The sequence below is a fragment of the Scardinius erythrophthalmus genome (assembly GCF_964197995.2).
Source record: "Scardinius erythrophthalmus genome assembly, chromosome: 17".
NCBI lineage: Eukaryota > Metazoa > Chordata > Actinopteri > Cypriniformes > Leuciscidae > Scardinius > Scardinius erythrophthalmus.
Genome location: NC_138237.1, coordinates 17,565,053 through 17,579,656, shown reverse-complemented (window position 1 = coordinate 17,579,656; position 14,604 = coordinate 17,565,053). Strand labels below are relative to the sequence as shown.

At 36.8% G+C, this 14,604-nt stretch overlaps 3 protein-coding genes across 4 annotated transcripts; 2 read left to right on the top strand and 1 right to left on the bottom strand.

Annotated features, from left to right (window-relative positions):
* Positions 1-54: 54 nt before the first annotated feature.
* b9d2 (B9 domain containing 2) lies at positions 55-4,299 on the bottom strand. 2 transcript variants are annotated; one of them, XM_081390035.1, is made up of 4 exons: positions 4,008-4,193; positions 3,431-3,525; positions 3,067-3,192; positions 55-1,510 (listed from the first exon to the last, which is right to left on the bottom strand). In XM_081390035.1, exons 2-4 carry the CDS (start codon positions 3,516-3,518, stop codon positions 1,197-1,199), a joined length of 528 nt encoding a protein of 175 aa, XP_081246161.1. In that variant the 5' UTR covers positions 3,519-3,525; positions 4,008-4,193; the 3' UTR covers positions 55-1,196. The 2 variants fall into 2 exon arrangements, with proteins under 2 accessions (XP_081246161.1, XP_081246162.1); XM_081390036.1 differs by having other exon boundaries at positions 886-1,510; positions 3,443-3,525; positions 4,008-4,299.
* Positions 4,300-8,449: 4,150 nt separating this feature from the next.
* On the top strand, positions 8,450-9,409 carry LOC308705523 (odorant receptor 131-2-like; the record flags this gene model as incomplete). The annotated part of the gene is made up of 1 exon (XM_081390567.1): positions 8,450-9,409. One exon carries the CDS (start codon positions 8,450-8,452, stop codon positions 9,407-9,409), a length of 960 nt encoding a protein of 319 aa, XP_081246693.1.
* Positions 9,410-12,634: 3,225 nt separating this feature from the next.
* On the top strand, positions 12,635-13,609 carry LOC308706058 (odorant receptor 131-2-like; the record flags this gene model as incomplete). Its single annotated transcript, XM_081391444.1, has 1 exon — positions 12,635-13,609. One exon carries the CDS (start codon positions 12,635-12,637, stop codon positions 13,607-13,609), a length of 975 nt encoding a protein of 324 aa, XP_081247570.1.
* Positions 13,610-14,604: the final 995 nt, after the last annotated feature.

Below are 14,604 nucleotides of genomic sequence, written 5' to 3'. Positions count from 1 at the left end.
CTACCGATAGCCTTTCTCATGTGTGAGTATACATGATTTTAAAAACATTTTTCAAAAGTATCCTTTCATTTATTTGTATGTAAATAATTTTTAATGAGTAAGAAACAAATGTGTGCACTTTTAAATATGGGTATGTTAAGGGAACCGTTAAATCGCACAACACAGAAAGTATGCTAGCACAGCAGTTTATCTGTTGAAATATCTTCCACAGCTTGTGTTTACAGAATGCAGACGCAATTCCCAAAGAGGGTATCCTACTTTCAAACTTGAGAACTCTTCGAAGAAAGCAGATTTTAACAGCGAATTAGCAAAGCCATCAAATGATGACAACTGCACATTCCTCAACGTAAGAAAAAACAACCCTCCCCCAGCTCTCTTTTTGTCTAAATAAAGAAACAGTTTTTAGAGAGGAACTGATGAACTTCAGTATAAGCAGGACATGAAACAGTGCATTAAAATACTTCTAACAGCCAATGTTTCCATTTCTGAAACAGGATGGTGTCAACCGTTTTTTTAATAAACTGTTTCCATGCCCATTCAGAGAACAAAGTTGTATTTTTGAAAACCTTGAGTTGTAAAGATTTAAACTTCCTCAATTTTACATGAAACATAAATGAGCTGTGATCTAACCTGCTCTTTTGTCTTTTTTAGTCTCACTAAAACAGTTAGAAACTCCACACAGGAAATGAGCTAAATGTGACAGAGTTGTATCTCACTATCTACAAAACACAGAGCCTGCTACAAAAAGCCTGTTACATAAAGATAAAAAACAAACCAACAAGAACTATGCACTCATAGAACTGAACGTCAGTTTTTTCTTTGAAAGGTCTTTCCCATCAAGCATTGATGATGAACGATTTAAAAATGTCTGATTCAGATTTGATTCACCTTTGAAAACTGCCAAATTTAATTGCATCAAAACAAAACACAATTCTATAAAACATACAAAGTGTACAAAAAATGTAGAAAAATGAAATTTAAAAAGTATTGTTTAAGATCCAATGCACAAAAACACATAGACGTAAATCCATCCTTGCCATTTCACTCAACTCATTGTATTACATACTTAACTATTCACCTTTACATTCACACATTACATTATGTTAAAAACTCCTGTCCAATATAATAAAATATTTTACCTTCTTTTCACTCCTCATATCTCTGATCTGAAATGTGTATCAGTCCACAGTCCATTCTCAGCTCTCCACACCATATCTGTCAAAGTGGCGTAGAATAACGCACAGCTCTAGTTCAACTGTGCCCATGCCAACCGTGTGGAGTCTGTATCGGTCTGCGCCACTGTAAATGAGATCTGGCGAGCGCAGTTGTGGTCCTCCTCCGACAAACATCTCGGCAAGTTGATCCTGCCAGGATCCCAGCGGTCGCCATGTAGCGCATTGCAGGCGATGCTGTCCGGGGCTTGATGGTACGTGGATATAACCATAACCATACAGCTGGCATCGCCCAAAAGAGTCCTGATGCCACACTTGGAGGTGCAGCTTTGGCCATCCTAGAAGTAGAAAACACATCCGATATATTAAATCATGTTTAAGTGGCACTAAAACACAATACAAATTAAAGGTCGATTAATCGGCATCGATAGCCGATTGCTGGAACAATCGGTTATTGGCAAAAATACAGTACAAGAGCGGCCTCTAGAGGTGGAATAACTGACGCCTCGTGCTGTTTGTTTTGACACGTGAGACAGACGTGAGCAGGACACTTCAGATGCGGATTTAAAACATTGACAATGAAGCGGTGTACACAGTAAACTGCAGCACATGCTTTCATATCATTATTAAGTAATTAATTTGTTGACTAGATGCTGCATTAGTGGAGAACAGCAGTATGTTTGCCGTTGAGATTTCAGAGGACGCTAACATAAGTAGTACATCAAGCAGTTAAAGGAACCGTATGTAAGATTGTGGCCAAAACTGGTACTGCAATCACTTTCAAATTACTGTAGAGCAGTGTATCCCCTCCCCCTCCCCCTGACTCGAGGTTGCCAGCTAGGCTGCAGGATCCAGCAGGAACGTAGGCTGCTACAAGGAGCTTACAATGGCAAGTGAGGAGTCTTACACAATAAGTTTTTTTTCTGTTAATTATGTTTATGCTTCATGAGAGATGTTTTGCGTATTTCAGATTCATAACGAGCTCTTTTAGGTTTCGTAACGTTAGACATTTTTTATCCGACACGTTTGTAGCTGCAGCTGTGGTAACTAGAGCAGAGCTGGCAACCCGGATGCCGAAACATTACTGACTTCGTGATTAGTAGATAGGTGGAGGGTGGCGCATCAGGCCAAAACACAACATGACAACATCAACATCAGTTGAGGGCTGCAACTTCACTTTTAAATGACAATATCCTGGCCGGACTACTGTTGTCAGTGATATAAGTATTTGAAATGAACATGATTTCTTAATGTCTAGTGACATATCAGGGCCATTTTATGATTAACTGAAATACATTTCTTACATACGGTTCCTGGTCCAGCTGGTCACTTTTATGCATTCGTTAGCCAGCGAATTTGCATTTTTAATGCTAGTGACGTGAAAAAGCAAATTGATATGTTCATGCAGCCGACAGAAACATAAACAAATCAGAAACGCCGAACTTCAATCTCATCTATGCCACTTTGTTTATTCTTGAAGTGAATTTTTGCATGTTTGGTAATTAAACTGTTTTGGACAAAAGCTTGAATTGAATGGTGTGCGATATCTGTGAGTTGTCCTAGCCGCTACGCTTCGACCTCCATATTTTGTCATTTTGATTAGGTAATCACCAAGTGTTCTAAAATAGAAGCAAATAAAGTGTGAGAGTATATACATTAGGCTTGCTGCAATAGTCAGTGTTCAGAAGCAACACCGGCTACATCACTTGCCCACCAGTGGCACCGGTTTTATTTTTCTGGTTAATAAAGTTCAGCACTATTTTAGTTTTCATTCAGTAAATCCATTTTAAAAACTATCAGTTGATTAATCGGTTATCGGCCAGTGCAGTCCAACCTAGTTATTGGTATGGGTAAAATCTGCTATCTAATATAGGTCGACCTCTAATACAAATACCTTGTAGGCCCTTAGTAGTGTAGTGCAAATCAATGGGATGGCTCCAGTATGCCATGTCCCCTGTTTGAGGCATGTCCACTTGAGTTTGACCTTCCTTCAGACCAGCAAGAAGCCTCCATGCTCCTCCTGAATGGCACAAAGTGAAAACGTTTTTGTAGTTTATATTATTATTAGTTTAGCTTTATATATTATATAGGCTAAAGTTTGGCACATCAAATAAGCATTAAAACAATCTTTACACCTTTAAAAAATGTAAGAAAAACACAATAATTGTCTATAAGATCAGTGTTTTTTGGTACAGCTAGTGTAAACTTCAGTTTTTAACACAGTATAAAATAGTAAAAAATAAAACAAAAAAAGACACCTGTGTGTACACCCCATTTGCAGAAGAGGCTGTTCTGTGGGAAACCCGTGGCCCCAATGATCTGCCCAATTATATGCAATTCTGCCATAAGAGTCCTGAAATTACATTATGCAGTATGTTGGTTATCACATGCATCTGTTCAAATGGTCATATAACCAATTTCATACACTGCATTAGCATATTCCACTATAATATTTTAGAATATATTTTCTTTTTAATTGTTATTTTTTGCTCCAACATATACTCACTATTTCTGTTAACATATTTGTTCTTATTTTATATTGTATAGTTGTTGTTTGCATTAATAAACTTTGCTTTATAAACATCTATAATAATCTCGGCTATAAATACACTTTTAGACCGTTACAGGTTGTTTAGGTGCACCAAAACATGTTTAAATACAAGTTTTCGTTTTTAGTTAAGTCTTGCTACAGATATCTATCCATCTTGTAACTAGGGTAAATTAAAACTAGCTGAACAGCTAACGTTAGCTAACTAGCGACCTGACTATCTACGCTCCTTTTCCAGTTTCACAACGCCATAAACAAAGCAGAATAGTTATAATTAGCACGCGTACCACGATTTACACAATCACTCCAATCATTCATTGATCAGCAAAGCTGGTAAGATTGTAAAGCGAGCATTGATATTAATCCAGTAAGCGTTTGTTCATTGTTTACAGCGCCTTCAGGCTTGATTTGATTTCCTTAGCAACCCACTTCCTCGTGTTCTGTGTTTTGATTTGACAAGGTTAGTTACTGCCATCTTGCGGCGTGCATGAGCTTGCGTTACATTGCAAGCAAAGAAGGAGGAGAGACTTTTGTTACCGTTGCACTTCAATGACAGATGTGTTATTCTCATTCAACAACACCAGTATGTCCTAATAGATCGTAGCCTACTACCATACGCTTATCTTTCAAAAACTGAAACATCGCTCCTTCACAAAAACTATTTCATAAGGCTATTTATCCTATATAGCCTGGTGTATTGGTTTTTTTGTTTTTTTGTTGCTATTTGTCACATTAAAACAGTATTGAATTTTTACCATGCATGCCTCCATCGGTTGCTGTTGCTTCTTTTCAAATTACCTTTACTTTTCGAATGTTATTATGATAATCTAAACAAATAGTAATACATATTTTTTGAAAGCATAAACCATTTTATTAATTAAATGGCTTTCAATTTTTACATAACTAATCAAAAACTGTGAGAAATATTATTCAATGGTGTGTGTGTAATAGGATACATAAAATATATATGAAAGCTCCACTGAAGTTCTATTCAATTACAGCCAATGCCCGATTTGCTATCTGCGTATTTGTCTAAATTAAAATAGGCCTAAACTTCTGTATACTTAAGAAGTAATGCACTCTATATGCATGTAGCTATATTCTTTGTTTATTTATTTTAGTATAATAGTTTTTTTATCATGAAGAAGACCATAGATCATATTTATGTTTATGGAAACTTTGTAATTAGCTCTTTACATTTTTATATTCTTAGACAAATGGAGAGTAAGTTTCATCAGCATGACATGTCTGTCACTACATGACAACTTCTTAGAATATCCCCTTAAGATTTTGTGTTTATTTTATACTTTAATGTTTACATAGCACACTAGGTAATAAGGGCACACATCTAGAGGACAGCATGTGCCAAACATGAGGTTTTCTTCTCCCTGTGGCCCAAAGTAACCACCTCAGGTAGACATCAACACCACATTTCATACCCCCAGAGACCTATTTGTACAAACACACAGACATATACTAAATATTTAATGTGCTTAATAATGGAAACGCAAGGGACTGTTTGCAAGTAGATTCTGATGTGACCCTCAAGACTGACATGATGTGATTGAGGGTTCAGATAAACACAGTAAGTGCATATTTTTAATGCACATAATCAAATAAATAAATAAGAGACTTTTTTTTCTTTTACACAGCAGGTGGGAATCCACACTTTGCTACTTCTACTACAACTACTAATTATAATAGTAGGGTATTAATTAGAGATTATTTTTTATATGAAAGTAAAGAAGTAGCACAAAATTATATTATTTTACCTGTATATTATCTTTTAATTGTATATACAAAATATTCGGCCAAGCAACAAAACTAGCACTGCAACAATTTTACGTAATATTAAAACAGTAGCCTACTTTAGTCCTCTGAAGTTTTTTTCACTAGATGGTAAATAAAGGTGCGTTCACGCCATGTTGAAATTATCGTAGGCTACAGTGGCTATTTGCACTAAGTGAAAATATTTTCTTAGCGACACTAAGTGCAAATAGAAATAGATTGTATTTACATTATGTGAAAACAGCAGCATTTTCTTAGCGATATGGTCTTTACACTAAGTGAAAATAGCGATATAGGCTACACAATGTATAGCGTTAGACCTATTTCCTTTGCTATAAGTGTAAATAGTATTGGAGGATATTTATATTTATAAATAGTGACAGATGCTATTTGCGACTCAGTGTTGTTGTACATTAAACTGTATCCAACTAGATGTAGGCCTACCGCATGGCGGTACAAAATATGACCGCCGCTCAGGCCTGCACTGGCTTTCCACAAAAATAAATGATGTGGAGCAATTTGGCTGTATTGCGTGTTTATGTATATAAGTTGTATATTTTAAAAGACTGTCTGGAGTATTCCTGTGGATCATGGATAATTTAGAGTTTTGTAATTATTTGCCATTACTATTTAAGTTTTATATCAAAAGTCATTAGTTTAGACACTTAACATCCATAATGTGAAAACGTCACATCCATAACAGTGGTTTTCCCTACATAATGTATTACAAAAATGAGTTTCAAAAACACACTTATTGTGTTCAAGCAAGTCTTTTTCATGCTACATCGGCAGTTTGTTTAATAATTCACAGATTGATTGAATTTTAACAACGCGTGTGTGTTTGTGTGTGTGTGTGTGTGTGTGTGTGTGTGTGTCTGTGCATGTGGATTTGTATGTGTGCGTTTGTGTGTGTGTGTGTGTGTGTGTGTGTGTGTGTGTGCGTGTGGATGTCAGTGTGTGTGCATGCTTGCGTTTGTTTGTATTCCTGCATGTGTGTGTGTGTGTGACAGTATCATCCTAAACCAGCAACCCTTCGCTCAACAGCACCATCTACAGGCCGATGAGTGTACAGTCACTAAATGTGCACATAAATGAATTTATTTTATACCCCCCCATGGATGAAATTCTACGAAACTTAGCATACCCCCAGAGGATGTCAAGTTAATCATACACATGAAATATGGTGCAGTTCTGAACATCTCAACTGAAGATAGCGGCGATTAAAGCAGAATAATATTGCATTTTCATTTTTTATGGGAGGGGCGCAAATCACAAATGAGTGATTATGTCCCGCTAGGTTGATGTGGGCCCTTAAGAGCAACATACCATAAAAATTTGTTCATCCTCGGTGCCACGGTTCAGGTAGTTATTTAGGAAAAACTGCATTTTTTGGGTTTGGGGGGGCCAGCGCGGGGGGGGGGGGGGGGGGTTGGAGTGGCCCCCGGGGACCAAACGAAATTTTTCCGTAAAAGTCTAGTGGGGCTACATGCCCACCAAATTTCATGTTCCCCGGTGTTTCGGTGTCCCTGGTATCGTTGACGAAAAATTCAGTAGATGGCAAAAAAAAAAAAAAAAAAAAACTTTGACGATCCCTATATGACCGCTTTCGCTAGCTACGCTAGCGGCGGTCATAATAATAACACAGAATGTTAATGATTATCTATTCAAATGGACGCTAACTTATTGGGACAATAAAGCCCTAACCTAACTGATAAAAACTTTATTATTAAACGCACGTTAGACACTTTATTTCCATACATTTTCAAATATTTTATTCATTTTTATTGAACTCTTATATCACTTTCGGCCACGTGCCTTACACCAACATTATCGCTACTGTCGACAATTTATCATCTTCCGTAATTTTGTCTGGCCAGACGCAACCCTGGGTGGAGTTAGCCTCTGCAAACAAAGCGGGCTATTTGCACGTTCTTACGTACTAGAGTGCACTCTTTAAAAACGGTGCTTTTAATCTACTGACAAACTTAAAGACGTAAATGACATTTGTACTGTATGTATTAGAAATGAAAGAGATATAGTCTGTACTGAGTGTCAGCTTGCTTATTTTGCTCATGATAAGTATTTAATGTAATACATTAAAACTTTATTCACATTTAATACAAATAAGAAACTAATGCTTCTACCACACAGGTCGAGAGCTGTCTTTAACCTCACAACTTTGCGATGCTGTTTGCGAATGTTCATTGCAATTATGGTTTCGGGAAACACCGACTCATTGAACTATGGTGATAATAACAATGGAACTTGCGACCATTGCTTTGGGAAACGCACCCCTGATTTGCCATTCACCACTATAAACTTAGACCACTTTGCATGGACAATATCTAATCGCTGAATCCCATGATTGACCAAGTATCCCAGAGAGCTGTGTAATAACGAACAGTGATTTAAACACTCCATTAAAACTTTTTTTAACTCCATTAATACACAAATTGAAGGAGATATTAAATATATTATTTTCATTAACTGACCATCTGTCCACACAATCAGCTTTTCCCAACTGTGAGATCAGACTCTGCCTAACTGTTTTTTTTTTTTAAATAGTTAGTACAGAGTCTGAGGTAAATGCACAGACAAACACACAAACGCACAAGGAAACATAAACCACTGGGATTTGCTATACTTGATGCTGTTAGTCAGGCACTTATTGTTGAAATACACTCCAAGTGTTTCTGCTGTTGTTGTTGTTTTTCACAGTCATTTTGACACTCAAACCAGCCACTGGGATTCCATACGTAGTTCATGACATATGCTTTACATTGATATTTAAAGTGTGATGGTCTCTGGTCATTCTTTGTACCTTCAACAACATAGGTGACACAAGCCTGGAGATTTGCAGTTACAGTACAAAGACTTTATAGATCACAGTATTATTCAGTGTTTTATAACAGCATTTTTGGTATTTTGTATGCTCCTGAATATGTCTAATTTGAATGATTCTAAATCTAACATCACTCTGACTATATCACTGGTGGATCGAGATTTGAAAACATTTTTGTCTGTGTCCTCATGTGTTATTTTCCTGTATGTCAATGGAGTCATGATCTTCACTTTGAGAAAAAAGGCTGTTTTTCAGGAGACATCTCGCTACATTTTGTTTGGTCACATGCTTTGGGTGGATACGCTCAATCTTCTAATGAGTGTAGTGTTGTTTGTGTGTGCTGTTTGTAGGCTTTTTGTTATGAAAATTGCCTGCCTCATCCTTCTCGTTGCTGCAACAGCTCTCTATCAGGTCTCTACATTAAATCTAGCTTTGATGTCACTGGAGAGGTATGTGGCCATCTGCATCCCTCTCAGACATGCAGAAATCACCACCTACGGAAGAACTAACATGGCCATTGGTGTTATTTGGATGTTAAGCTGGATTCAATCCCTGTCTGAGATTATTATCTTTTATTCCAATGATACAGACATAGCAATGGATTTGTTCTGCTCAAGAACTACTCTCTTTAGACTGCAGATATATAAGAAACTTGATATAGCTTTTACATGTATATTTTTTGTCGTAGTGACTTTTGTTATTATATTCACTTATGCCTCTATAGCTGCTGTGGCTAAAACAGCCTCCTGTGATAAAATGTCTGCCAAAAAAGCCAACAAGACTGTTCTGTTGCATCTAATACAGCTGGGTCTCTGTGCTGCATCCATTTTAGTTGGAGTTATCCAAGAAGTCATTTATATTTATACTAACTATATAACTTCAATGAATGTGATGTATTTTTGCTTTGTAGTGTTTATGATTTTTCCAAGATGTCTAAGTCCTCTAATATATGGCATGAGAGACCAGGCCTTTAGATATTTATTTAAATACTACTTTGCATTTGGTCTCAAAAGGAAAAACAGTTGTAATACAGAGATACATTTAGCAGGAGGAGGCTGAAAAGTCATTGTAAAAACCTATTGAAATATTATCTACAAGGCTTTAATAGATAATGTTATTTCATTATTAAGATAGAAAAGGAAATTTCTCTTAAATTGCAAAATATGAACTTGTGTCTTTACAATGAGATTTTGGAGATGAACCTCACAGATATGAGAAGGTGTTTTGCAAGGGTTGTTTTATTTGCATGTTTTGCACTCTTTCCAGCCATATGACAAACATAATTACAGTTACCATAAAGGTTCATTTTCTTTAGTCATATACTGTTTTATGCAACATGTGTGACATCAAAATGTACTTGAAAATGAAACAATGAGAAAAATAAAATGCAGTGTAAAGTACTGAGTGCTTAATTTCTTTGTTGCTAACATTATTATGTAGATAATGTAGATAAATATAACATATGTCTCTCATTTGATCATAAAAAATTCATGTAAACTGTTGCATGTGTATGCGTGCACATGTATGATCTGGAAAGCAGACAACACTGTGAGTGTTTTTGTTTGTTTGTTTGCATTAAAAAAATACATTCAAAGCCATGTCAAAGCGCTTTCTGTGAAAAACTCAGTGGTCATCATCAGCTTGAGAGTCATTACTTTATTTTTTGAATCAGTACTGCGGCTCCCATACACAGTAGGCCTATGCATGATCGCGAATTGGAAAGTTAAAGTAGAAAGCGATCATGTGTTCAAAAGCGAATTCAAATACCCTGCATACGCATATTAGTGGCTCCCTAGCTGATGCCACATGAAGCTAGAACTTTCCCTATCCGATCTTTTTTTCTTGTTCTAAAATAAATTCCGTAAACACGGCGTCGTCTCGAGAAATATCTGTGCACACACGAAAACACTGAAACCGACTCAAAACGATGTATACATTCCAGACTAGAATGTGGCGCTGTAATTCTGCCACAGAGATACAATAAAAACAGAGAAAAAGAATTGGAGCATGAGCTTAAACCTTGTGCGCTGTATACAATAATAATTGCAGTAGCTTTTTCTTTTTTTTTTTACCAAGAACTTTATTGAACAACCATATGGCCTGGTACAAAATATGAAATGTCTTAATCAGAACACAGACATCTACGGAGCCCCTAAAGGGACGTGGAGGTGGAAAAAAGATAGATGATAATTGGGTTGTAGCTCGTTGTCTAGGTTACTGTGATTGCAAATAGGTGTCGTTTGTGCTTTAACAACGTTTAGCTCAAGAATAGGGAAGTTCGAATAGCCTATGTGAATATTGCCAGCTTCACTGAACTCCTTGAGTTAAGCACTGACCGCATCTTTATATTTGAGTCCAAGTTCAAACACTATGAAACTCTCCATTAACGTACGGAGCTCTGAAACACTGCCAGCGGGACATTAAACAGGAAGTGTCTGTCCGAGCTCAAAACAGGTTTTGCGAGGGAACGCAAAAGTTTTGCGTGGGAACGCAAATAACTTTGCGAGGGAACGCAAAAGTTTTGCATGGGAACGCAAATAACTTTGCGAGGAAACGCAAAAGTTTTGCGTGGGAACGCAAAGTTTCTCGGGGGAACGCAAAAGTTTTGCGAGGGAACGCAAAAGATTTGAAAAAAAAAAATTCTCCCATCCTAAATTTTTTTCCACCACCACGTCCCTTTAGGGGCTCGTAGACATCTGACTAGGGTCGACACGTGGGGTAATGACATCATCATTTCACAAAATATACGGATTTGCTGTAGGCTACACATGAAAAAGCAATTGTTTTCAGATTTATCCACTTTGGGATCTGGTTTAAAAAGATTGCAGTTTCAGGCTCCCAAAACGGCAGATCCGTCAGGACGAAACGGCAATATGATACAAAAAAATTACGTAGGCTATACAGCTAAACGCGTCTCCGTGTGGACAAGGCCTCAATTTAATTCTTAAAAATTAAAGTAAAATATTTAATGAACTGTAAGGTTCAAGTTTTTTTGAGAGCTAATGAGACACAAATAGATGCACTGTCTTTTGCTGTATGAAAAGTCAAATCTTTAGTTTGAAGTAAATTCATGTTTTATGTGCAGTCAATTCTTTGTGGAACCATCCTAAGGCCTAGATGATGCAGTCAGTCAATTTCCCCTTTAGATGGTGGGGGCGTGACCTGCTAGGCGAGGAGGCTGGACTAGGTGTCATGGATGGACTGGCTTGAGGGAACTCTGCAAAAACACACAAACATGCTACAACACGTCACGTGCAACTGTACACTTGCACAGTCTTTAGTGCTATGGAAGTCTTTATTTTATCAGTCTTTATTTTACTATCTCACTCACTGTTTTTGCTTTGATATGCAAGCTCAAAGGTGCAACGCAGCAGAAGACGTAGTTAGCTCGTTGAACCTGGGTGCCATGGATGGACTGGCTTGAGGGAACTCTGCAAAAACACACAAACATGCTGCAACACGTCACGTGCAACTGTACACTTGCACAGTCTTTAGTGCTATGGAACACCACTCACTGAAGAAGACGTAGTTAGCTCGTTGAACCTGGGATGTTGTGACATTTAAAGGCTATTTTAATGACACACTCCACAAGATAAGATATATCAGCCCAAAAGTGACTGAAACCTTCCGTTCGTCTCAGTATTATAAGGCTGATCTGTACAACAAAAGATAAAAAAAAGTAATTACTTAATGTACAAACCAAAAACCCACAGTTGTTAGAGTCAGCCAGCCTCCACCGTTCTGGGTACTCAACAGTCCATTTTCCCAAGCCCCAAGTATTTCGGAAGGCATTGCTTTTGTACAAAAGAAAAAATAAATTAATAAATGTACATTAGTAAATAAAGATAACAATTTTGTCATTTACAAAGCACAAAATACCATAGTATAGCCAGGTCCATCGCAGAAATTGACTTGTAGTTGCCAGTGGGGTCGTAAACTCGAATATGATTCAGCAAACCACTGAATTCTTAATCTGGCCCTGCTTCCAACAAACCTCCTAGGGAGGTTTTGCCAAATTACAAGGTAAACAAAGTAAACACACACAGACCTCCTCCCACCCCCTACATACACGAAACAACCACTGGGATTCAATACGTACGTAACATAATAATGAATTTAACAATATTTAAAGTGCGACGCTCTGATCTTTCTCACTCTGTGCCATCAACAGCACACACACCTGGAGATTTGTACGCAATCCAAGGACATTGTAGATTGCAGTATTAGTTAGTGTGGTATACCAGCATCTGAGGTTAACATCTTCATGTTTTATTTTTTCTGAATATGTCTTCTTTTAATGGTTCTACATCTAACCTCACTCAGAGTCCATTCCTGGTAGATCAAGATGCACCGGTGAAAACATTCCTGTGTGTGACCACATGTGTTATTTTCCTGTATGTCAATGGAGTCATGATCTTCACCTTGAGGAAAAAGACTGTTTTTCAGGAGACATCTCGCTACATTTTGTTTGGTCACCTGCTTTGGGTCGATACGCTCAATCTCTTTATGAGTGTGGTGTTATTTGTGTGTGCTGTAAGCAGGATTTTTATTTTGAAAAATGTCTGTATCGTTCTTCTTGCGGCTGCACAATCCCTCTATCAGATTGCCGTACTAAATCTGGCTTTGATGTCACTGGAGAGGTATGTGGCCATCTGCATCCCTCTCAGACATGCAGAAATCACCAGTTACAAAAGAACTAACATGGCCATTGGTGTTATTTGGATGATGGGTTTGATTCAGTGCTTGTCTGAGATTATTATCTTTTATTCCATTGACACAACAAACACAGTGATGAATTTGTTCTGCTCAAGAACTACTCTGTTCAGACTGCAGATATATAAGAAACTTGAAATAGCTTTTACATGTGTATTTTTTGTCGTAGTGACTTTTGTTATTATATTCACTTATGCCTCTATAGCTGCTGTGGCTAAAACAGCCTCCTGTGATAAAATGTCTGCCAAAAAAGCCAACAAGACTGTTCTGTTGCATCTAATACAGCTGGGTCTCTGTGCTGCATCCATTTTAGTTGGAGTTATCCAAGAAGTGATTTATGTTTATACTAACTATATGACATCATTACATGTAATGTATTTTTGCTTTGTAGTGTTTATGATTTTCCCCAAATGTCTAAGTTCTCTTATATATGGCCTGAGAGACCAGGCCTTTAGCTCTTTATTTAAATACTACTTCATATTTGGTCTCAAAAAGCACAATAGATGTAATACAGCGATAGGAAGAGGAAAAATAGATAATAACTGATGGGGGGGGGGGAACTATGTAAATGTTATCTAAAAGGTTAGTTGATAATATTCTTTCATTATTAAGATACAAAAATAGATTTCTCTTAAAGTTTAAAATATGAGTTTGTGTATGATGATGAGACATTTGAGATCAACCACACAAAAATAACTGACTTATGGAAAAGCATGTATCAAATTAAACCACACTTGTCACAATGTTTACCAGTGTAGTAACCACAAATATGGGATGTAAAATGTTTTTTTGTCCATTTAATCTTATGACAACTGCTTTTATCACACTGTCAATAATTTACAATAGATAAAATATGAGACTTTAAGCCTCTAATCCTTCTGGAAATCTATAAAAACAGACTAATATGCGCAACAGCTAAAGCATTTTAAGTAGCATTATGTCAGATAATTTGTTCATATTAGCAAAAACTCATATGATGTGTTTGGGTAATCTTTTACAGCTTTTCCTTTTATTGTATAAATTCTAGAGTTGATTATTGCTCAATGGTCTGTAACAGTATGCACAGGTTTTGAATTCATATTTTGCAGTTTTCTCTTGTCCAAGCTCTGTCCTTTCCAATGCATCTGTGCAATCTATTTGTCTATCAGTTAAATTGATCAATTCATCTTTTTAAATGGCCCTATATATGATTTGTTTTTATTAAAATTATTTGTAGAGGTGTACATACTGTATTGTGATTTCATCAAGACCCTGCATATATGCACACATGCATACTGATACATGATTAAAATCACACATATTTAACCTTGTTGAATGTAAGAGTTTATGAAATTCTCTGATAATACTCAGCTGAGATGTAATTTGTTGATGTTGTTTACCAATGTAGGAACTTGTATATCAGCATAGCAGACTTCTTTGTTCTATTATTGAGGTCTGTTTTCGAATCCAAGCTCTGGGTTTGTTTGGCTATGTCTGTTTTGCTTATAGAAGCTTCTGTTGAGTAAAGTCTGACGTGAGTTTGTATATTCATCTCGTTTCTT